Genomic DNA, 26,152 nt, shown 5'->3' on the forward strand with positions numbered 1-26,152 from the left:
TGAGATCAATCTAACCATATTATCTATATATGAATGGAGATGTATAGTATTTTATGCTTTAATTGTCTGTGTATATACTTTGTCCAGATTATCCAGGTGCACGGTGGAATTGTAGATCCCACTCTGACGAGTAGATGCACTCACCTTTTGTGTGAAAGCCAGGTCAGCAATATGTACGCCCAGGTAAGCATGTACATATAATTGCCTTTTCTTTATCCCATATGTATATTTTAATCAGTTTTGGAACTGATTGAGCATCTTGATCTCTCTCGGAACTGATTTTGAGCATCTCTCTCGGAAGTAATTTTAATCATTTGGATTGATGGGAATATTGTTGCTTGTGTTATTGTAGCACTTGGTGACAATGCTGCTTCATTTAATTTTAATGTACTACCATACCATTTCTTGTGATTAAGCCATAATTTTTAAAAATTTTTATTGCATACGTTAATCAGCTCTTCATTATACTCGGCTGGAAGATGACACAGCTAGTACTTCTGATTTTATACAGAATAGGGTTCAAATGTGGTAAAAATAAGGTGCTGGAACACTATAAAGCAGGTGCCCAGTTTATCTCTGCTTTTATTTCCAAGCATGCTGTCTCTAATATTCCCTCCACTTTCAGATCATTCTGCAAGTGACAGTTTTATCTTGTGTTGACCGCTGACCTTGGACCAAAAGCAATTTAATGGAACTGAATGACCAGCCCTAATTCCTTTGTTCCAATTCATTTTAAGATTAATTCTCAATTTATGACAAGTCGTGAATTAAACATTTGTTTCATGAGGTTCTTGTATCTGTCGATCATGACTAGCAATGTGGGATTTGTTTTCTTTGCACAGTTATAAAGAGATGGTTTTCTCCAAAGAGTTGATCTTCTCCGCTGGTAGCCTTTTCAGTATCTAAAGGAGAAAACATGATTTAATCATGGAATTAAAAACAAATTAAAGAAAAACTTCTGGAAAATTTCATTAGGTTATGCAGCATTTGTGGAAAGAGAATCAACTGATATTTCAGATCGGGGACTGTTCAACAGAACTAGGATAGGAAAGTTAAGTTGTTTTTCATAGCGAAGAAGTTGGAGGAGGAATAGGTATAATTTATTTTTTATTATGTGCAATGAATGACAATGCAGAGGTTAGAAACCCTTTATGCTGCTTGTTTGTAACAGTAAGGTTGTGGGACATTATCAGCTGTCCAGGCTATATAGATAATTCTGTTACAATGTAACAGGGTTCCTACGAAAAGTTAGCTTCAAAGCATACTTTTAAACAGGTTTTTCTGATGAAAAAGGATTTAGTGCCTTCCTGGCGTATATGACGAATAAACCCTTCTCGGGGTTCCAGCTGGGTACAGGTATCCAGCTGAATCTAGAGGACACGGTGGTCAGTTTCGTCGTCATGTCCCTGTTCATGAGAGTTCTTGTTAAGGAGAGTTCCTGCTAAGTTCCTGCTTAGTCCTCCTGTGGTCAAAGTTTGATAAGCGTACCATTGACCTTTTTGAACACACCCTTACATCAACAAAATTCCTCTATAAGGGTAACTACTATGAACAAACGGATGTACTGGTCATGTGATTGCCCTTGTCACCGGCCTTTGATAATTTCTACATGGAGGACTTTGAGGAGAGGATTACCCTTACACCCCAGATGCTTCTTCAGATACGTCGATGGCATCTTCATAATGTGGCCTGATGGACTCCAGGTTCTCCAACAGTTCCACGACCATCTGAACAGTATACATCCAATCATTAAATTTACAATAGAGAGGGAGAAGAATGGTAGCCTCCCGTTCCTGGACATCCTAAGACAATGGAAACTGAAACTTAGACGTGGAGTCTTATCAGAAACCCACTCACACAGACCTGTCCCTCAACAATAACAGCCACCATCATGCCTCCCAGCATAGAGCAGTTCTTTTTACTTTGATCAACTATGCAAAAACTATTTCAGACCTGGAGAGTCTTCCCAAGGAAATAAAATCATTACACACAACATTGCTGCAGAATGGCACAAGGTAAAGAAAATCAATTGGGCCCTTAAAAGGGTCGACAGAAAAACCAGGAAAACTAACAACGAGGAGGAACCCTATGCTACTACCAATTTGCTCTGTACTTTCACAATTTCTGGACGGATCACCAGGATCCTGAAGAAATACGGCATTAATGCCATCCAAAACCCACAAGGAAGCTCGTCACAGCTTACGCGCGTCAAAAGCTGACCTGGGACTTGGGTTGGCTGGTGTTTGCAGGTTCCCTATGAAGCAGCATATATCGGCCAGTCGGGAAGCACGGTGGAAACCTGCATCAAGGAGCACAGTAGGTGTATCCGTTTGGGTTACCTGAAGAAATCGGTTGTAGCAGAACACTGCATTCGCAATGGCCATAGGATTGACTTTTGTCACAAAACTACCGTGCTGCGCCAGGGGCTTTTGGAACTGCCTAGTAAAGGAAGCCATTGAAATAAAACTGGAGGAATAGAATTTTAACAAAGATGAAGGTCTCACTATAAGTAAGAACTGGAATTTGATTGTGAACAAGGTGGGAGAGCGGGAACCTGATTGGATGAGGAATAACCAATCAGGAGGGACTGGCTACAGGGGTATAAATACCACTGGACTAGACGTGCCTAGGCTTCAATCCTGAAGAAGTTGGCAGAGTTTGTCATTGAAATCTAACAGTCATGGTAGAGGATGCATCTAACCTGCCAAAGAGAAATGCTGTGGATGCGATGGGAGGTGAGGACCTCGATACAATGGCTAGCACTAAAGAGGTAATATTGAGCAAACTTGAGGACCTGAAGATAGATAAGTCCCCTGGTCCTGATGGAATGCATCCCAGGGTACTGAAAAAAATGGCAGAAGTTATAGTAGAAGCTTTAGTGATGATTTACCAAAATTCTCTGGACTCTGGGCAGGTCCAGGTGCATTGGAAAACAGCGAACGTCACACCACTGTTCAAAAAAGGATATAGCCAAAAGGCAGGTATCAATAGACCAGTTAGTTTAACATCCGTAGTTGGGAAATCTCAAAAGAAATAGCGAGGCATCTGGAAAGAAATTGATCCATCAAGCAGATGCAGCATGAATTCAGCAAAGGCAGGTCCTGTTTGACAAACTTACTGGAGTTCTTTGAGGATATAATGAGTGCCGTGGATAGAAGGTAATAGATGGACATTATTTACTTGGATTTCCAGAAGGTGTTCGATAAGGTGCCATATCAAAGACTCATCCATAAGATAAGGATGCATAGAGTTGGAGGTGATGTATTGGCATGGATAGAAGATTGGTTAACTAATAGAAGCAGAGAGTTGGGATGTTTAAGTGCTAGTCAGGTTGGCAATCAATGGTGAGTGGTGTGCTGCAGGAATCGGAGCTGGGCTCGCAACTGTTCACAATATACATTAATGATCTGGAGATCTGGAAGAGTGGGCCGATTATAGTGTATCTAAGTTTGCTGATGATACTAAATTGACTGGAAAAGCAAATTGTGCAGAAGATACGGGGAGTCTGCAAAGAGATATAGATAGGTTAAATGAGTGGGCAAGGGTCTGGCAGATGGAGTACAATGTTGGTAAATGTAAGGTCATCTACTTTGAAAGGAAAAATGTGAGAAGATTATTATTTAAATGGTAAAAAAAAATTGCAGCATGCTTCTGTGCAGAGGGACTTGGGAGTACTTGTGCATGAATCACAAAAGGTTGGTTTGCAGGTGCAGCAGGCTATCAAGAAGGGAAATGGAATGTTGGCCTTCACTGCTAGAGGGATTGAATTGAAGAGCAGGGTGGTTATACTGTAACTGTGCAGGGTACTGGTGAGGCTGCACCTGGAGTACTGCGTGCAGTTCTGGTCTCCTAACTTGAAGGAGGATGTGCTGGCTTTGGAGGCATTGCAGAGTAGGTTCACCAGGTTGATTCCAGAGATAAGTGGGGTTATACTCTGAGGAGAGATTGAGTAGCCTGGTCCTGTAGTTGCTGGATTTCAGAAGAATGAGAGGAGATCTTGTATAAAGTTATGAAAGGGATAGATAAGATAGAGGCAAGAAGATTGTTTCCACTGGTAAGTGAGACTAGAACTAGGGGACATGGCCTCAAGATTCAGGGGAGTAGATTTAGGGTGGAGATGAGGAGGAACTGCTTTTCTTAGAGAATGGTGGATCTGTGGAATTCTCTGCCCAATGATGAAGTGAAAGCTACCTCAGTAAATGTATTTAAGGCAAGTTTGGATAGATTTTTGCCTAGTAGGAAATTTAAGGGTTATGGGAAAAAGGCAGGTAGATGGAGATGAGACCATGGCTAGATCAGCCACGATCTTATTGAATGGGGGAGCAGGCTGTAATAGAAGACTTTATTGTTGTCACTATCAAAAACACCATTGATCTTCATGGTGTCTGCAAGCTTATAGCCATGTTCACATCCATGGTGTTAATGTACATAACAAACAGCAAGGGCCTCAGCACAGATCCCTGAATTACACCACTAATCACAGGCTTCCAGTTGCAAAAACAACCTTTTATCATCACCCTTTTTCTCACCAATCCAACTTTGACTCCGCTTTGCCAGATTGCCTGTGGGCTGCTACCTGTGGAGCAGTCTCCCATGTGGGACCTTAGATTACATCAAGTGCACTGCCTTCATCAACACTTTTAAAAAGATTCAATCAGGTGTGTAAGATGGGATCGCCTCTTAAGGTATCTATGTGTGTATTGATTAATTTGCCTCTTCCAAGTCAGATTCATCCTTACTCTCAGAAGTTTTTCTTTTTCCCCTACTAAAGGTTTTAGACTCACCAGCCTGTAATTACAGGTTTACTCCCGCCATCCAAAGGTAGAGCATTTCTATGAAACGGTTCGTAAGCGGAAATGGCGTGAAGCGAAGAAGCAATTACAATTTATTTATATGGGAAAATTTTGTGAGCATTCGCAGACCCAAAAATAACCTACCAAATCATGCCAAATAACACATAAAACTTAAAATAACAGTAACATATAGTAAAAGCAGGAATGATATGATAAATACACAGCCTATATAAAGTAGAAATACTTTTCCACAATCATTACTGCACTGTTCTCCGTAGCGAAAATCTCACGCAAGCGCTGTCGGCAAAAAATCTCATGTAAGCGCTGTTGGCAAAAACACGGCGCAAGCGCTCTCCAGTAACCTTCAAGCTATGAAGCTGCCAAATCATACCAAATAACATGTAAAAATACACAGCCTATATAAAGTAGAAATAATGTATGTACAGTGTAGTATCACTTACTGGAATCGGGACAGTGCCGAGCACACTGATGGTGTGTTAAGCTGAGTTGTCGCAGGTTGGGTGGTGCAGTGGCCCCCACCCTCCAGGCCACCGACTGATACCGATCCGCGAAGCATGCAGGGGTGCAGCGGTAGCCGAGAGGCACACAGCACATCTTTAAGAAAAAAGCCGAAACAAGCATGCTAATTAATTAGGTGCTGCCTGGCACGTAATTGTCGGCCCAGATCAGTGCCGATTTCTGATTGCGTCGTCTCTGGTCTGGGCCGACAATTGCGTGCCTGATTAATTAGCATGTTTATTTCCGCTTTTTTCTTAAAGATGTGCTGTGTGCCTCCCGGCTACTGCTGCAGTCTCCACGAATCGGTATCTGTCCGCGGCCTGGGTGTTGGGGTGGTGGGACACTGGGGTGTCATCTCGTCATCTGTTTCCATTAGAGCAGGCAGCTCATCTTCTCCTATGACTGCCCGCCTCGATGTCGAAGGTCGAGGTTCGTTGTCTGCTGTGGCTGATGTGGAAGGCTTGCTTGACTGCTGAGCCTCGCACGTTTTTCTATCATACAGTTCTTTGTAAGGACTCAAACCATCTTGCAAATATCCCCTAAACCTACGTACCTTTTCAAAATTAAAGTCATACTTTATCATTGCAGCGAAAATCTCACGCAGTTGCTTCACGTTCAGTTCGCTTCTGCATTCGGTTTCGATTGTTATCCTTTCTTCTTCCAATTGCATCAGCTTCATCTATCAGTTCTTGGTGATGGGATGCCAAAACCTCTTCAACATCATCTTCGTCAGCTTCCACAAGCCAAACTCACTTTGTCCTTGGTTCGTTCGCCACGATCGAAACGCTTAATTATGTCTAGTTTTATGCTAAGTGTAACACCCTTACGAGCTCTTTTAGGCTTTCCCGATACCTTAGAACTCAACTTGCTAATGGCTGCTCACAGGCACGTGTTTAAGCAATGCTGGCTAGAATGCAGTTCTGAATCCGGGGGAGACTGGCTGCTCGGGCGCGCACTGCTTTTTATCTCGCGCTGCTTTTTTTTCGTAACAGTGAAAGCACCTTCTGAAGGCGAAAACAGAGAACTAATGTAGGTCTTTCGTAACAGTGAGGTTTCGTAAAGCGAATGTTGGAAAAGCGGGGGACACCTGAACCTGGTTTATCTCCACTGTATTCGAAGGCAATCATGAATATATCCTTCCAATATCTTGATGAATTTATCATGGAGTCATTACAAGGGGTGTGTGTGACTGTACTATAGCACCAAATTAATATCCCCACTGGCTTGCGAGTACTCCAGTGCTGTTCATTAGTTCTCTGTAACATATTGTAAGCTACAGAGTAAATCAGCACTTGTTCAGAAGTTGTGACCGAGGATCTTTCCATTGAGCAAGGTGTCTGGTTTTTTCTGCTGAGTTCTTCATGAAACTGCTTGTGTGGTTTTCCAGCAGTCATTTATGCTGTGCACTGGTTGCTTGTGAATAAGAAACATGATTTAAAGCACATTTGTTACACTCCCCAGGGCTGTGATCCTCTGTTTCAGAGTAATAGAAAATAGGTGCAGGAGTAGGCCATTCGGCCCTTTGAGCCTGCACCGCCAGTTATTATGATCATGGCTGATCATCCAACTCAGAACCCCGCCCCAGCCTTCCCTCCATACCCCCTGACCCCTGTAGCCACAAGGGCCATAATGAAGCAGACTGATGACTAATTTTTGTAAAAGCTCTCTGAACAGTTGCAGGATTTTGTAATCTGTATGTAACAGGTGACTCCTAAAGGATTCTTGGTGATGCGTCTAGATTAAGTGACTATGTTGCTGCAGACACAAAATGCAGGAATAGCTCAGCAGGTCAGGCGGCATCTATGGAAATGAATAAACAGTCGACTTTTCAGGGTATTTTAATTCCTTTTCTCATTCCGTTTCTGATATGTTGGTCCATGGCCTCCGCTTCTGCCTTGATGAGGCCACTGTCAGGTTGCAGGAGCAACCCTTCATATTTTGTCTAGGAAACCTCCAGCCTGGGCATGAGCATCGATTTCGCCAACTTCCGGTAATATTTTTCCCGTCCCCTTCCCTTTGCTTCAATTCTCCACTCTGATCTCTCATTACTTCTCACCTATTTATCACCTCCCCGTAGTGACCCTCTTCCTTCCCTTTTTCCCATGGCCCACTCTCCTGTCCTATTAGATTCCTTCCTCTCCCGTCCTTTGCCTTTTCTGCCTAGCTCCTCCCAGATTCTTACTTCATCCCCCTTCCTTCACCTACTTGGCTTCACCTATCACCTTCTAGCTTGTCTTCCTTCCCCTTTTCACAGCACCTTATTCTGGCATCATTCCCCTTCCTTTCCAGTCTTGATAAATGGCCTGAAACATTCATTTCCATAAATGTTGCCCGACCTGATGAGTTCCTCCAGCATGTGTGTGTTGCTCTGGATTCCCAGCATCTGCACAATTTTTCTTACAGATGTTGCTGCAGAACTGGTTTATTTTAGTAAAATGAAAAAGATTTGTTAAATCTTTTCTTCAGGCAGATTCATCAGAGTTAAAAGCTGTTAAGTAGCAATAAATATAGAATGGCTACAAGTGTACTGGAGTAGTTAGTTGGATAATAGTTTAGTGATTATAGTTCTAACTCATTTGTCATGGATCTCTGGCTGCTGACCAATTCACTTAGTAATTTGGGTCCTTTGAATATTAGTCAATTAGTTAATTACAATGCTGTGACTTTTGAGAGCAGGGGTTAATCTATATTAAAGTGGACTTTTTCAGTCCCCCGTAATGCATTAAAAGATGTGCCTTATTAACTTTCCATCACTTATGTAAATGTCTAGATAAAAAAAAACAACAAATTCTCTTGAATGATTCTTTTTGTAAATGATTCATCTTGTATCCATACTGTCTTCCTCGGTTTCCCCAAATTATTATGTAGATAGTATCTTATATGATAACACCTGCGAGAAGATTTTCCATTAATTACTTGTCCTGTTTCTGATTGAGAGCGTTGTGTCTGCATCTGTGCATCACACAATTCTTGCATGTGCCAGTGTGTGTCATAAATGTTTTGTAGTTTAGTAAGAATAGTAGTGCTAGTCTTTTTTATCTCCTAAGTGTTCATGCTTATTTTATCAAGGTATTTAGTGCATAACCACAACAAACTGTTCTTGAATTCCTTTAATGCTGCAAACGGACTACTCTATTGCTCTTCAAAGAGACCAAGAATAACATTGAACATTCTCCAAATTTCGTTACCCCTATAGTGTTATGCATGACAATTGAGTTGAAGGTGCTTAAAAATGCAGAGAGGGGTAAAGTTTAAGAAGAGCATTCTACAGAGTCAGGCTGGGGTGACTGCTGCTGCCAATGGGGTAGGGTAGTAAGCAGAAAGTACTTGGGTGTAAGGGTGCAAGAGGAGGACAAGACTGGAGTAGGTGCTGAAGAAAAGATGGATTACCTTTTGAGAGCAATCGGAGCATATGAGTGAGGCATAGATCGTAGTTCAGCAAGACATCAAATAATACAGTTACACTAAACAGGTATTTGAGTTTTGTTGAACCGAGGGAAAGATCCTGGAGGGAGAAAAGGGTTACACTGAACTGGTATTACCCATTGGAGGCTGGAAATGGCATGTGTGGAAGCGAGATCCAAACGCAATGTTCCCAATGTCATATAGTGTCCATCACTGCAAGTGAATGAGTTTCTGTACTGATGTGATGTTCCATCAGAATGAACCAGTCCCTTCTCAAGGGACCAATGGATGAATGAGTACATTAATCATTCCATATTAAAACCCTGCAGGAAATACTTCCCACTGAAGTTTGCAGCCTTCCATATCTGTCTCTGTGCCTCTCCTGGAGGAACTCGGGCAATATCTATGAAAATGAATAAGCAGTCAACGTTTCGGGTCAAGACCCTTTTTCAGGATTGAGAAGGAAGGGGGGAAAGATGTCAGAATAAAAAGGTGGGGGGAGGTGAAGGAGACTAGCCGGAAGGTGAGAGGTGAAGTCAGATGGGTAGGAAAGGTCAAGTGCTGGAGAAGAAGGAATCTGATAAGCGAGGAGACTGGACCATAGGAGAAGGGGAAGGATGAGAGGCACCAGGGGGAGGTGATAGACAGGCGAAAGGGGTAAGAGGCCAATGTAGGGAAAAGAAGAATAGCGGAAGGGGAGGGAAAATCTTTACTGGGAGAAGAAATCTATGTTCATGCCACCGGGAAGTTCTGCTTCAGGCGGATGGAGCAGAGGTGCCGCCAAAGCGGTCACCAACTTACAGGTCTCACCGATGTTGAGGAGGCTGCATCGGGAGCGCAGATGACTCCAGCAGATTCATAGGTAAACTGTTGCCTCACCGTGAAGCACTGTTTGTGGCACTGAAGGGTGGTGATGAGGAAGCTGAATGGACAGCTGTAGCACTTTGGCCACTTGCAGGGATAAGTGTGAGGAGGGACGAATGGACAAGGGAATCACAGAGTTCAATGTTCTTCCTTGTTTACCTTGTTGGCAATATTCCTACTAAAGTGGTAACATCAAAATGATCATTGTAGCAAGCACTCTTTAAATGTTGGTGCCTCTCAGATTGTTTTGTCTATGGTTGAGCATGTGGAAATTCTAGTATTTAATTATTGGAACATGTGTTGACATCGGTGTCTACATACCAGGCCATGATGCAACCAGTTAAGATAGTCTTCACTGTGCAACTGAAGAAGTTTGTTAAAGGGCGACACGGTAGTGCAGTGGTTAACACGATACTGCTACAGCTCAGGGCATTCTGGAGTTCAGGTTCAATTTTGGTGCCGTCCATAAGGAGTCTCTTTACCACCACCCATAAATGCGTGTGTTTTCCCACACAGTTCAAAGACATCCTGGGTAGGTTAATTGGTCATTGTAAACTGTCCCGTAATTAGGTTAGGGTTAATTGGGGTTGTGGGGTTGCAGGGATGGCATGGCTCGAAGGGCTGGAAGGGCCTAATCTGCACTCCATGGCTAAATAAATCGATAATAAATGTGAGAGCAGTTTTAATAGAAGAATAGTTATGACAACTGAAAGTTGCCTTGCATTAGATGTGTTAGCCTGGCATTATTTATGGACGAGCTAATGGAATCTTCATTCAAAGGTGCAATATAGAAAATATAGATATTCAAATTACTATTTGGTGGGCATGGATTTCAAAGCAGAAGATCTTTAACCAACCTTCATGAATACTTTAACCTTGTCCTCTTTTGAGTCTACTTTAATACGAATTGATTCTTGGAAAGATCTTTAAGAAACAGAATGGTAGAATTATCAAGCAGGTTGCATCATGTGGAGTTGGGACAAATAACAACGAACGATCAGGTTAAGGAGGGGTTTAGTGCTAACACATGTTGTTCACGAGTTAAATAATTTGAATCCTGGTCCAAATACAGTATCAATTTGTGGATGATATCATATTTCTGGTATTATTAATCCTGAGAGCTGTGACATTTTCTAAACTGTGACCAAAAAGCTTTAATAAACTTCCTGACAGGATATGTAAGCGAATGAATTTCAATGTTGATTAAAATGGGATGGACATTTTACAGTTTGGAAAATGTCTAAAATAGGGGTCCCCAACCTTTTTTGCACTGCGGACCAGTTTAATATTGACAATATTCTTGTGGACCGGCTGACCCGGGGGGGGGGTGCGGAGAGGAGGGTAGGGTTGCCAACGGACAAGAGTAGCAGTCAAATACGTTGTGTTTACCCAGAGAAAGACTACAATGACCATGAAGCCTTGCGTGGGCACCAGTGCGCATGCATGCGCCTCCCAATTTTTTTTTTCCTGCGAATCGTTTTGACAATTCTGTTCGGGGGGAGTGGGTGTTAATCATGACCGGAATATAGGTGATAAAGTGGCTAATACACTCAGTTTCATTTCTAAAAGGGTTTATGTAACGAATTTAATATTAAACACGCAACGCATATTTTCCTCGCGTGAATATAGTGATAAGTCAATTATCAGGGGAGCTTGAAGTAAGTGTTGAACGAACTTCCAGTAGAAGTGGTAGAGGCAGGTTCGGTATTATCATTTAAAGAAAAATTGGATAGGTATATGGACAGGAAAGGGATGGAGGGTTATGGGCTGAATGCAGGTCGGTGGGACTAGGTGAGAGTAGTGTCCGGCACGGAATAGAAGGGCCAAGATGGCCTGTTTCCGTGCTGTAATTGTTATATGGTTATATAAGTAAGTCTATAGCATCATAACATTTTAAGTAATGTTTGGATATTAAACACACAGCACGTATTTTCCCCGTATGAACATATAAAATCATTGCAACACACCAATATCGCTGAATCAGGGGGAGCCCTGGGCTTGTTTTCCTGCAACAAGACGGTCCCGTCGAGGGGTGATGACAGACAGCGATAGTCGAACGGGGTTCCTTATGTCCAGCCTATTCCGCAATTTAGTTTTTGTTGCATTCATTGCAGAAAACTCCACTTCGCAGTAATATGTTGGAAGCAACATTTTCAGTGCTTTTGTGGCTATCTCAGGATATTTAGACTTGATTTTGATCCGGAATGCCGGCAGAGATGTTATGTCAAACATACTTCTCAGCCTGCCATCATTTGCAAGCTCGAGGAGTTGATCTCCTTCCCGTGCTGACATGGATGACGCGTGGGTAATGACCTCACATGCGTAATGGCTCAAAAGTGGGCGTGACAGGGAATGAGGAAAGGTGCAGCCAAATATCGCCAAATCATATCGTTTCCTCATGGCCCGGTACCGGTCCGCGGTCCTGTGGTTGCGGACCACTGGTCTAAAAGAATCTAGGAATTCAGAATAATTTTTCATTAGATTAAGGTTCACTTCTAGAATTGAAACCAATAGCAGAAGTTTGAAGGCATTGGTTAGATGTGCTAGATAATCTGTGAAGTTCTTGTCTCTATGTTACATAATAGATCTAGAAACAATATGGAAAGGGTTGAGCTGGAAGGAAAAGGCTTTGAAGATGATTCCTTCAATTGACTGATAGAACTACTAGAATGTTTAATTTTGTGATTTCATTGATATATCCTTGAGACTCAGTTGCTCATGTACAAGGCGCCATTTCTAAAAAAAAACTTCCAGATGATGCAAAACGTTTGTAAATAGTGAAGGGGGATAGTGGCAAACTGCGAGAAGTTATAGACAGGCTGAAATCAAGTGAACTTGGAGAGTGACATTTAACAGAATTGCAAAGTAATACATTTTGATATAAAGTTTTGAGAAAAGATATATAAAATGAAGTGTTAATTTCTAAAATTAGTACAGAATTGGAGACAAGAATACACAAATATTTAAGGGTAACCAGGCAGGCTGAGAGATCTTTAAAGAAAATATTCAAATGTAGTAGAGTCAAAGAGTATAAACACAAGTAGGTTATACGGATCCTGACGCGGTCTGGGCCGTACCCTCCAAATATCCAAACCTGCCTCTCGTTTTTTTTTTGCACTACCTACTTTCCCTTTCTATTTTCTATTCATGATTTGTAATTTAAATTTTTAATATTTTCTATCGATTTTTACTCCAGGGAGCGCAAAGCGCAGAATCAAATACGCTGTGATGATTGTACGCTCTAGTATCAATTGTTTGGCGACAATAAAGTAAAGTATTGAACCTCCATGAAACACTGAGCACAACTGGAGAGCTGTGTCCATGTTAGGTTATTGTATGCTGGAAGCTATTTTATGGCTTCTGAAAGTGCTAAGAAGATTTAGTCCAGCAATGCTAGGGGTAAAAAACTTCAATTATATGGATAGACTTGAGAAAAGGGGTTGGTCTCCTTACGGTAGAAATAGATGGGAGGTGATTTCCTTGCAGTCTTCAAAATCATGTGCCTAGATATGGTGAGTGAAAAGAAATTATTCATGTTGACGACGTTGAAAACCAGAGGGCACAGACTTAATATGACTGGCAGTGGTGACATGAGGAAAATCTTTTTTCCACTCTGTAGTGGGAATTATCATCTGGAAGTTACTGAGTTGTTACTTTCAGAAGGAAATTTAATAGATATTTGTGAGAGAGAGAGAGAGATACCACAAAACTACAGAGTAGGAACCATGACATAACATGGATTGCCGATCCTTTCGTGTTGCCTGCTTGGTGCTGTAATGATTCTGTGCTTCATAGAGAGCAGTTTTTCATCAAAGATTTGACTGAAGGGTATCCTACAGTTGTGAAGCTGTTCAACAGGGATGTAAAGATCTCTTTGTTTACAGCTAAACCTTTTGTTGTAGCCCCGCCCTCATTAGTGCTGTAAGTGTGATGGTTATGAATAATAAACCCACAAAGACATTGAGGAATTTCTTTGAAAGCAGTGAGGAAGTCTCCGCTTTTTATACAGTTGTGACATGTCAACAACTGCATGAGAACAATGGTAGCATAATGAAACTTGAAGCCCTCCGTTAGGGTCAACCATGGATGTTGCGTCCTAGCTATCTACATTCAATATGCAAGCCAGGGCAGTACAATATAGAGAGCAACCTGTTGCTCTTGCAGTAGGCTCCCCCTCTCCATATAGCTGATGAATCTAAAGGAACTGCAAAGACTGATAGTTTGGCAGCAGAGGCATCACAGGAGTTGCCAATCAGCATTGAACTCAACATAGGGCTGCCTTAGGTATTCCAGCTCCAGATTTTTCCCTCGGGGATTACTCCTGAAGCCTTCATCATTAGTGGGTATGGCCGCAAAACAATCAAGGTTTGAGATCAGATTTTTCCTTCTAGATGACCTAACAACCATGGCTGACAAGCCCCATCTATCTCCAGCAACTTTTTTTTTAAGGAGCTAGTAACCCACCTTTACTCCTTCTCTTGCCAGTATAAGCAGTTCTGCTGGGCTTAGTAGCTGAGGCGCACATGAAAGACAGGAGCTGGACTTGGCTGTCAGAGGCTAGTTGAGTCGCATGCCATTGGGAGCATGTAATGGGAACTTATCCACATTACCACCCCCTCCTTCACCTCCACCAGCTATGAAAACTTTATGGAATCTAAAAAGAATTATGAATGCTGTAAAACTGAAAAAATCAGAAAATATTGCAAGTGCTCAACTCTTCACACAGATGGTAGCTGATTGAGTAATGTTTCAGGTCCACAACTTATTATCAAGGTCCTTGAATTGAAAAGTTTCAGTCTTTCTGTGAGTGAAAAGTGAATGCTGCCTGACCCAGGTGTTTCCGACATTCTTTGTTATAATGGGATAGTATATTAAGTTACTCGTCTGGCAGCCTGATTGCTCAATCTCACTTTCAAAAGCAAAAGTACTATGAAGGGATTTTAATTTCAGTAAATTAATCTATAGAACTTCGGCTTCATTAATGTTCACTATGAAATCTACTGTCTTACCTGGTCTGGGCTGTATAAGACAACAGTCATCAGTATGTTTAACTTTTAATGCCCCCCTCCCCCCCAAAATTCAGAGGCTGTCAGCAGTGAGCAGTAATGTTTGGATTACAAGTGACAAACACTTCATGTGAAAGTCATTTGAAAAAAAAATCAGGATATATTGGTACAGGGAATTAAGGTGGGAGGGGGCTACAGAGCATAGACACTAGCAGGGACCTGTTTCTGTACTGTGGCTCTGTGACACACTTAGGACTGCACGTAAGAGGGATGCAGATGCTGAGAATAAAGGTGAAGACCAAGCCACATCATCGGCTGCGTTCTTTTGATTTCATTATTTTGGGGGAGAGGTAACCTTTCTGGGATATAATTAATCTTTTCAGGTTGCTGTCTGGTGGGTGACAGTCATTGGATCTGATGGCTGACTGCGGCTCATTAGCTTTGTGTTATTGAGAAAATTGGCCACAGCAACTAAGGTGACTCCTTCAGAATTTGAAGCAGCTAATCCTGCACTGCAGACCATATATTTCCCCCATCCACTCCCTAGCCACCCTTCCATTCACTTCAAGTCCCCCACCTTTGTGGATCATTGCTTTTGTTACCCTGTCCTTGTCCGAACATCGTTCCTCACAGTTTCCTTTCCAGGATGGTTCACCCACTTCGTGTAAATCTGATATCCTGTGTCCAGGCTAGATATCCATTGAATGAGTTTCTACCAACCTCTTGCCAACCTAGCAAAGTACTTCAAATTTGGCATCCCTCTCACCCACTCATTTGAATGCTAGTTAGTGCTGTCCTATGCACCTTTCCAGTACATACTTTCTGTGGCAGTGTTAAGTGGTGTAAAGGGTACACTGCATTTCTCAGAAGAAAAGAATGGCTCACTAATAGTCTGAAAATTAATGGTATTTTATGCATTTGGAAAGAATAGATCATCCAGTAATTTTGATTTAACAATATGACAAGGAGAATGCTGGTTTTATGTTTAAAAGTAATTTTAAGAGGGTGTTTATCGATGCATTTGAGAGTGGATTATTCAAGTTATAATGGGGTTGAAAGAAGAATGAGCACAGCAGTTAATATGACACAGGCTGATGGGATGTATTGAAATTAGTTTATTATTGTCACATTTACTGAGGTACAGTGAAAAGCTTGTCTTGCTGGTTGTAGTACTCTCGCAACAGGAATAAAGGTTTATGAGGATAGCACAGGGAAATGGTGTTGTGGTAGTAAAACTGCCATGATTGTTAAATGGTGGAGCAGGGTTAATGGGCCTATAGCCTCGTCCCATTGATTACTTTTTCTGGTTGACTTTTTTCTCTCAATTCTTCACTTTCCACCAGAATAATCTCTCGTCAGTTTGCTTAACTTGAATAATTCATTCAATTGAGAATTATCAGATGGTTTGAAATGTGACACACTCCACACAGCCACTAGTGATGAGTTTACAGATTGTTACTATACGCATGAATTATCTTGTAGTTTTGACCAGAGATTCAGTAGCTGAGCTATACATTGCATTAAGATCAACATAAATTTAGGAAGTTCATTTGCTGCAGACCTGTTCCAGGTTTAGGGTCTTGACTGTAAATATTGCACTGTGGAATTTTAATGCAGCTTTTTGGCTTGTTCTTCCACTTAAATGCACTCTACTTTCCTTTGTTCCATATTGGAAATTTGATCTTCCAGTTCCATATCCGAATTTTTTCTTAGCACACATAAAAGTTGCTGGTGAACGCAGCAGGCCAGGCAGCATCTCTAGGAAGAGGTACAGTCAACGTTTCGGGCCGAGACCCTTCGTCAGGACGGGTCTCGGCCCGAAACGTCGACTGTACCTCTTCCTAGAGACGCTGCCTGGCCTGCTACTTTTATGTGTGTTGCTTGAAGTTCCAGCATCTGCAGATTTCCTCGTGTTTGTGGAATTTTTTCAGTGTTTGGTTTTACAGACATTACCATCGATTACCACTTTTTGTTTTCGTATTGTTGACAGGCCTTGCGAGAGGGAAAGCGCTGCGTCACTGCTCATTGGCTGAACACAGTCTTAAAGAAGAAGAAGATGGTTCCACCTCACAGAGCACTTCATTTTCCTGTAGCTTTCCCACCAGGTGGAAAACCCTGCTCTCAACATGTGAGTAACCAGCTACAGGAGTTTCACGCTGGCTTAATAATTAACTTTTCGAAAACTTCTGAGTGTTGATCGCCATGCGAACTTGTCAATAAGTAGGACAGTACACCATAGAGCAGAAGACATATACTTAGTGTATTGTGTTTGAAGATTATCCTGTTGTATACAAGTATAATAATAAATTATGTAATATTAAAAAATAAAAGGTAGAACATAAGACAAAATTAGAAATGTGCAATACTTTTATCAGGCTTTTGAATTGGTATGGTTAAACTTCATTCACCACTAGATTGAATTGATTTATTACCTACAGACTTGCTTTCAAAGACACTTTCTAACTCATCAGTATTACTTTTATTTGCACAGTTTGTCATCTCGTCAGTCTTCTGTAACATAGAATTTTATGAAAAATCTATAAATGTCTGCATGAAAATGATTTTCAAAGTAGTATATGTTAACATATGCATGTCATAAATTTAATTTGAACTTTAATTTTCAGGAGTCTGAATGTCATTGCCAAGGCCATTATTTATTGCATATCCCTTAAAGATGCTGATGACATCCATTTGAGAGTTTTATTTAAAAATCAATTAACCATAGATGTGCATCAGCAATTTGGGATTTTGTGGAACCTGTGCTGATCCAAAATTCTCCTTTTTGGATCAACTTTTACATTCCTTTCATGAAAAGCTGAAAAATAATCAACCCAAAACTGGCTTCCAGCAAGCATTCTTCCAATACAGACCATGGGATATAGAAGTAAGATAGGGTAATTCAGCCCATCATGTCTGTTCTGCCATTCAGTCATAGCTGTTTTGTTTTATAAAAAAAGCTCCCTCCTCTCTGTTGCCCTTAACCCTTTTACCAATTAAAAATTTATCAATCTTTACCAACATAACGTGTTGGAGAAACTCAGCAGTTTAGCCAGCATCTGTGGAGGAAATTGGACAGCTGACATTTTCTATCGAGTCCCTTCATCTGAAGTAGAAATAAAGGGGGGAGTTGGCCAGTATAAAATGGTGGGGAGAAGGGGTGGAGCAAGAGTTGGGTGGTAGGTGGATCAGTTGAGGGTGGGGAAATGACAAAGGGCTAAAGGAAAATAAATCTGATTGGATAGTGGACCATGAACTAATGGGAGAGTGGTGGGGAGGAAAACTGATCAGAAAAGTATTTGGATGATGGGCAGATTGAGAGGGAAGAGGAGGGAAAGGTGATGGGGTTTGGTGCGAAAAGTTGGGGAACAGATCTAAGCTGTTATGTGCGGTTAGGGAAATCAATGTTCTTGCCATCAGGTTGGAGGCTACCAAGGCAGAATATGAGGTGCTGTTCCACTAACCTGCATCTAGCCTCTATTTAGTAGTAGAAGTAGGTGGTTGTACAAACCTGTTGATGTGAAAAAGGGAAGTGGAATTAAAATGGTTAGTCACCGGGAGAACCCAGCTGGTACTGTGGCTAGAGCAAAGTACTCGATAAATGGATTTTACCCCCTTCCCCCAGTCTGCATGTCCAACTACCAATCTCTATCTTAAATATACCCAATGGCTTGGCTTCCGTAGCCCTCTGTGACCACAAATTCATTGCCTTCTGGCTGAAGAAATTTCTCTTCATCAAATTTGTATCAATCTCTACCAGCACAAAGCGTTGGAGGAACTCAGATAGCATCTATGGGGGAACTTGGACAGGTGACATTGGTTGGCACATAGTGTAGTGGTTAGTACAGCAGCGATCCGGGCTCAATTCCTGCCGCTGTTTGTAAGGTGTCTGTACATTCTCCTTGTGACCGCGTGGGTTTCTCCGGGTGCTCTGGTTCCCTCCCACAGTCCAAACAGCTACCGATTGGTAGGTTAATTGGTTATTGTAAATTGTCTAGTGATTAAAGTAAAGGCATCCGTTAGTCTTGCGAGACCGTGGATCAGCGCCTGGAAAGTCTTCACTCTCCAGGGCGCAGGCCTGGGCAAGGTTGTATGGAAGACCAGCAGATGCCCATGCTGCAAGTCTCCCCTCTCCACGACACCCATGTTGACCAAGGGAAGGGCATTAAGACCCATACAGCTTGGCACCAGTGTCGTCGTACAGCAGTATGTGATTAAGTGCCTTGCTCAAGGACACAACACGTTTTATTAGCGACCTGGATGTGGGGGTAGAAGGGTGGGTTGGCAAGTTTGCAGATGACACAAAGGTTGGTGGTGTTGTAGATAGTGTAGAGGATTGTCGAAGGTTGCAGAGAGACATTGATAGGATGCAGAAGTGGGCTGAGAAGTGTCAGATGGAGTTCAACCCAGAGAAGTGTGAGACGGTACACTTTGGAAGGACAAACTCCAAGGCAGAGTACAAAGTAAATGGCAGGATACTTGGTAGTGTGGAGGAGCAGAGGGATCTGGGGGTACATGTTCACAGATCCCTGAAAGTTGCCTCACAGGTAGGTAGGGTAGTTAAGAAAGCTTATGGGGTGTTAGCTTTCATAAGTCGATGGATAGAGTTTAAGAGTCGTGATGTAATGATGCAGCTTTATAAAACTCTGGTTAGGCCACTGCTTCCATAAAACAAATTTCATGGCATAGGGAATATCAGTGATATTAAACCTCACTCTGATTCATTTGGATGAGTTATCCTTGGAAAAGTGATAATGCAGGGCAATGATGGTGAAGTTCAGTTTGGCATTGTTATAACTTCTTCTCCACCGTAAGAAGCTAGTCACTTGTGACTATGAGCAAGAAGATGCATGTTACTCATTCCTTTCAATAATTGTCAAAAAAAACTGATCGGTTGATTGTTTCTGAGATACTTTGAAATTTATTTTCTATCATGAAAATCATTCAGGCAAATCAAAACGTGGTTTTCTTTTCCTTGAACAGTTAATGCAAGTGTGTCAGCCTCTTGAGTCCAATGGGAAGGCAGTATGGGAAACAGATTTACAGATGAGGCTTGCTTGGTTTGTATCGCAGGATTGTCGAGTCTTCGTAATTTGTATTAGTGTTACAAAATTAATTTTCATCTTTCACTTGAATCAACTATGTTTTGCTGATAAGTTGAATAAAGTGCTTGTAAAACAAGAACCAAATTAAAATAAACCTAAGTGAGAACTAAGCAGCAAACTTCACTGTTCTTCACACCCGTGCTTCAGTGGTGCTGGATTGATTCATGAAGATTTTTATTTAAAGTGACTATAAAGTTTTCTTCTCCCTTTCCCTATCAAACTGAGATTTATTAGTTCCACTATTGATTCATGAGCCTTGATCATGCCTGTCTTCTCTGCCAATTAGTAGCCTAGCCAATTGGAACATCTACTATTCAGTTACTGTGGCAATTTAATGTACTTTAAATGACTACTATTAATGATTGGGAAGGAGCACAGTGATGGCTACATAGCCATCACTTAATTTTGTATTTTGTCTAGAGTTCTTCTTTTGTGCAGTCAAGTAAGCTCAATAATTCAATGGTGATGTTAAAACCAAACATCAGCTAATTTCAGCTAATCAGCTAATTATGATGTAGTGGCCATTACAGAGACTTGGCTGGCACCAGGGCAGGAATGGATTCTCAATATTCCTGGATTTCAGTGCTTTAAAAGGGATAGAAAGGGGGGGAAAGGGGGAGGAGGGGTGGCATTACTGGTCAGGGATACTATTACAGCTACAGAAATGGTGGGTAATGTAGCAGGATCCTCTTTTGAGTCAGTATAGTTGGAAGTCAGGAACAGGAAGGGAGCAGTTACTCTATTGGGAGTATTCTTTAGGCCCCCTGGTAGCAGCAGAGATACAGAGGAGCAGATTGGGAGGCAGATTTTGGAAAGGTGCAAAAATAACAGGGTTGTTATCATGGGTGACTTTAACTTCCCGAATATTGATTGGCACCTGATTAGTTCCAAGGGTTTAGATGGGGCAGAGTTTGTTAAGTGTGTCCAGGATGGATTCCTGTCACAGTATGTGGACAGGCCGACTAGGGGGGGATGCCATACTAGATCTAGTACTAAGTAATGAACCGGGTCAGGTCACAGATCTCTCAGTGGGTGAGCATCTGGGGGACAGTGACCACCGCTCCCTGGCCTTCAGCAGTATCATGGAAAAAGATAGAATCAGAGAGGACAGGAAAGTATTTAATTGGGGAAAGGCAAATTATGACGCTATAAGGCTGGAACTTGCGGGTGTGAATTGGGATGATGTTTTTGCAGGGAAATGTACCATGGACATGTGGTTGATATTTAGAGATCTCTTGCAGGATGTTAGGGATAAATTTGTCCCTGTGAGGAAGATAAAGAATGGTAGGGTGAAGGAACCATGGGTGACAAGTGAGGTGGAAAATCTAGTCAGGTGGAAGAAGGCAGCATACATGAGGTTTAGGAAGCAAAGATCAGATGGGTCTATTGAGGAATATGGGGAAGCAAGAAAGGAGCTTAAGAAGGGGCTGAGAAGGCCTTGGTGAGCAGGGTAAAGGAAAACTCCAAGGCATTCTTCAATTATGTGAAGAACAAAAGGATGACAGGGGTGAAGGTAGGACCAATTAGAGATAAAGGTGGGAAGATGTGCCTGGAGGCTGTGGAAGTGAGCAAGGTCCTTGATGAATACTTCTCTTCGGTATTCACCAATGAGAGGGAACTTGATGATGGTGAGGACAATATAAGTGAGGTTGATGTTCTGGAGCATGTTGATATTAAGGGAGAGGAGGTGTTGGAGTTGTTAAAATACATTAGGACGGATAAGTCCCCGGGGCCTGACGGAATATTCCCCAGGCTGCTCCAAGAGGCGAGAGAAGAGATTGCTGAGCCTCTGGCTAGGATCTTTATGTCCTCATTGTCCACGGGAATGGTACTGGAGGATTGGAGGGAGGTGAATGTTGTCCCCTTGTTCACAAAAGGTAGTAGGGATATTCCGGGTAATTAGACCAGTGAACCTTATGTCTATGGTGGGAAAGCTGTTGGAAAAGATTCTTAGAGATAGGATCTATGGGCATTTAGAGAATCATGCTCTGATCAGGGACTGTCAGCATGGCTTTGAAGGGCAGATCGTGTCTAACCAGCCTGAGTTCTTTGAGGAGGTGACCAGGCATGTAGATGAGGGTAGTGCAGTGGATGTGATTTATATGGATTTTAGTAAGGAATTTGACAAGGTTCCACACGGTAGGCTTATTCAGAAAGTCAGAAGGCATGGGATCCAGGGAAATTTGGCCGGATAGATTCAGAATTGGCTTGCCTGCAGAAGGCAGAGGGTGGTGGTGGAGGGAGTACATTCAGATTGGAGGATTGTGACTAGTGGTGTCCCACAAGGATCTGTTCTGTGACCTCTACTTTTTGTGATTTTTATTAACGACCTGGATGTAGGGGTAGAAGGGTGGGTTGGCAAGTTTGCAGACAACACAAAGGTTGGTGGTGTTGTAGATAGTGTAGGGGATTGTCGAAGATTGCAGAGAGACATTGATAGGATGCAGAAGTGGGCTGAGAAGTGGCAGATGGAGTTCAATCCGGAGAAGTGTGAGATGGTACACTTTGGAAGGACAAACTCCAAGGCAGAGTACAAAGTAAATGGCAGGATACTTGGTAGTGTGGAGGAGCAGGGGGATCTCGGGGTACATGTCCACAGATCCTTGAAAGTTGCCTCACAGGTAGATAGGGTAGTTAAGAAAGCTTATGCGGTGTTGGCTTTCATAAGTCGAGGGTTAGAGTTTAAGAGTTGCAATGTAATGATGCAGCTCTATAAAACTCTGGTTAGACCACACTCAGAGTACTGTGTCCAGTTCTGGTTGCCTCACTATAGGAAGGATGTGGAAGCATTGGAAAGGGTACAGAGGAGATTTACCAGGATGCTGCCTGGTTTAGAGAGTATGCATTATGATCAGAGATTAAGGGAGCTAAGGCTTTACTCTTTGGAGAGAAGGAGGATGACAGGAGACGTGATAGAGGTATACAAGATAATAAGAGGAATAGATAGAGTGTATAGCCAGCGCCTCTTCCCCAGGGCGCCACTGCTCAATACAAGAGGACATGGCTTTAAGGTAAGGGGCGGGAAGTTCAAGGGGGATATTAGAGGAAGGTTTTTTTTACTCAGAGAGTGATTGGTGTGTGGAATGCACTGCCTGAGTCAGTGGTGGAGGCAGATACACTCGTGAATTTTAAGAGACTACTAGACAGATATATGGAGGAATTTAAGGTGGGGGGTTATACGGGAGGCAGGGTTTGAGGGTCAGCACAACATTGTGGGCCGAAGGGCCTGTACTGTGCTGTACTATTCTATGTTCTATGTTCATGTTTTGTTATTGTGAGCTATTCAATAATGTCTTTGGAGATTAATGGCATTCTTGCATCAGTTGTTATTGTTTGGGCTTAAATAAAAGGTGATCTTTGAGCACGGCAGGGCCTGCACTAACTAGAACATTCAAATGCAATTGTCATTTTTTTTTATAAACACACGAAAGTCTGTGGATGCTGGGAATCCAAAGCAACACACGAAAAATGCTGGAGGAACTGAATAAACAGTTGATGTTTCAAGGCGGCGCTATGGTGCCACGAACCAAGATGGCAGCTTAACGTGGAGGCTCCGTACAACCTTGCACTAAACAGCTTTAAAACCCTAAGTTAACAATACCAACTGAACTCTGGCTATGTCAAAAACGACTACAATCAAGGACTGTGATATCTTCATCCAAAAACGCAGCTCCAAAAAATCGAAAATCAACACTCCATCGACGAAGCAAGACGAGGAAGTTTCTAGCAACACGGCAGAGCTAATGGCGGTGCTAGCTGAATTAAAGTTACTTCGCTCTGAGTTTGGATCCAATTTGGACAGTATAAATGACCGCCTGGGTAAGATGGCCAGCTCTGTCATTGCCTTGGAAAACGATATGTTGGAGGTGAAGCGAAATGTTGCTTCTTATACCACATGGATGGTAGAGGCTGGATAGTGGCAGCAGAGGAGCACTTGGAAAAGAACAAGACTGAACTAACCAACGCCATGAAACGAATCGCCTACCTGGAATCCAAGACTGAGGATCTGGAGAATCGGAGTCGAAGGAAAAACTTCCAGTGGTTCCGCCTTCAGGAGGGCGTGGAAGGAAACCAACCACTGCTAGAGTTCATAGAAAACATGATACTGCGCTGGCTGGAGCTGGACACGGACAGTTCCTTCATCCTAGAAAGAGTTCACCAAACTCTAGCACCACCCAAACCAAACCAGAACAGAGTGGTTCTCGTTCGGTTTCTGAAATTTCAAGATCAGGAGTTTGTTTTCCGCTCCACTAAACAGTGTTATATCACATATGAGGGAAACAAGCTTTTCTTCACTCAGGACCTCTCAGCTGAGATCGTGCGACAGCGAAATGAGTTTAACACGGTCAGAAGAGTGTTCGTTGAAAAAGGAACTTTCTGCGGGTTTCAACATAATCCATGCAAGATGACAGTACTCCACAATGGGAGAATGCACCTGTTTTCGTCACCAAAAGAGGCGGAAGATTTCCATCGAGGACACGCCTGAGGGGTCTGATTAAGGCAGTGTAGTGAGGTTTGTTTACTTCCATACCCATGAGAATCAGCTGATACTGACTGCTTAACAGGTATAAGCCTACGCTGAGTCCCAGAAGACATCTTTTTTTTCCTTCCTTTATTTTTCTTTTACTAGAACTGCCATTTTAGCCTCTTTTATTCTATTCTTGAAAAGATACTGTATTTAAGAGGTTGTTTATATCGCCAGAATAGCTTTATTATTTTGCCCATTTTTATTATTTACAACATTTTTGTTGAAACCCTAATTCTATTGAGATGGGACTCCATGGACCTGAATGAACATTTATAATAGGCAATACTGGCATACAGTTCAGTGGCTACTTCGACTTTATTTTTATGCTAAATGGGCTGAGTATATAATGTTCCAAGATATAATAAGGTGCATGGTTGATGGACACAACTAGTTGTCTATGGAGTTAGGTTTGTGTAGTTTAGCTGCTCCTCCATAGAGTGGATCAGCACAAGCTCTACAGTTCTTTGTTTTGAGTAAGGGAGGGGGAATTCAAGGGTTCAAATGTCTATATGTGTAAATGTATGTGTTTTTTGTTTTTCTATATGTATGTCGTGCACCCAACACAGCAGTATGTTTCTTACTCCTTTTCCAGGTATAATTGACATGTACGACATATGGAACAGACGAGCACTCAGAATATCTTTAATATAAAAGTCACGAGCTGGAATGTTAGGGGACTAAAGAAGTTAACCAAACTGAAACAGGTTATGAATAGGATCAAACAGTTTAAGTCCAAAATATTTTTTCTTCAAGAAACCCATCTGACAGTTTCAGATATTGAACTCGAACAGAACAGATGGCCTGGCCAAGTAATATATGCAACATACAACAACCATGCTAGAGGTGTACTTATTCTTATTCATGGAACGATGCCATTTCAAATTATGAAAATAATCCAAGACTCGGCCGGAAGGTATGCAACGTAATGTCCTCTCTTTTACATTAAACCTAGTCAGTATATATGGCCCAAATGAGGACAATCCTAAATATTTTGAAGATTTCTTTCTTCCTTTGTCCACTTTGAGGCTTTTATATCATTGGAGGAGACTTTAATTGCACTTTAAACCCAGCAATGGATCGCTCTATAGGCTGTGATACCTGTAAGGCACAAACTGGAAAATTACTAAAACAATACATTGTGGATATAAATCTGGTTGAAGTATGGAGAGAACAAAACCCTGGCAAAATAGAATACTCTTGCCATTCAAGTATATGTAAATCTCGTGATCGTATTGATTATTTTCTTGTCTCAATAGAGCTCTTATCAAAGATTAAAAGTTGCTGGTATGATAGCTTAGTAATAAGTGACCATGCTGCTTTTTTATTAAGTATTCATATAAAGAAATTTACTCACAGTCCCCCTAACTGGCGATTTCAGGTGAGATGGCTACAAAACCCAGACTTGGTTAAATTTGTGGGAACTAAAATAGATAGTTATTTTGAGTTAAATACAGATCAAATTAGTGCCAGTACGTTCAAGGCATATATTAGAGGAGAAATCATCAGTTATACAAGCTCCAAGTCCAAACAACAAAAAAATAGAGATGGAAACTTTGGAAAAACAAATTAAATCTTTAGAGATAGAACTAAATGAAAGGGATGATCCAACAAAACAAAGAGATCTGCTACTTTTGAGAGCCAAACATAATAAATTATCTGCTGATAAAACAGCAAAAAGTTTAATGTGGCTGAAGCAATCTTATTTCGATCAAGGAGAAAAAACTGGGAAACTTTTGGCATGGAGATTTTTAAAAATACAGTCTGATAGAGCAATTAACAGTATAATAGCCTCTTCAGGAAGCCTAACAGTAGACCTATTGGAAATTAATAACAGTTTTAGAGAATTTTATGAACATTTATATAGATTAGAATGCCCCCAAGCCTCAGAAGAACGGGACATATTTCTTGATCGGTTTCAATTCCAGACACTGACAG

General features: G+C 41.8%; 1 protein-coding gene across 1 annotated transcript in view; it reads left to right on the plus strand.

Annotated features, from left to right (window-relative positions):
- The window catches only part of paxip1 (PAX interacting (with transcription-activation domain) protein 1), a 139,581-nt gene that overhangs the window by 62,057 nt on the left and 51,372 nt on the right, over nucleotides 1-26,152 (plus strand). Inside the window, exons 9-10 of the mRNA XM_063044434.1 lie at nucleotides 88-183; nucleotides 16,578-16,715. Of these exons, the coding sequence (XP_062900504.1) occupies nucleotides 88-183; nucleotides 16,578-16,715 (234 nt within the window). The remainder of the gene's footprint in view (nucleotides 1-87; nucleotides 184-16,577; nucleotides 16,716-26,152) is intronic.

This window comes from Mobula hypostoma, chromosome 3 (assembly GCF_963921235.1).
Source record: "Mobula hypostoma chromosome 3, sMobHyp1.1, whole genome shotgun sequence".
Classification (NCBI taxonomy): Eukaryota; Metazoa; Chordata; class Chondrichthyes; order Myliobatiformes; family Myliobatidae; genus Mobula; species Mobula hypostoma.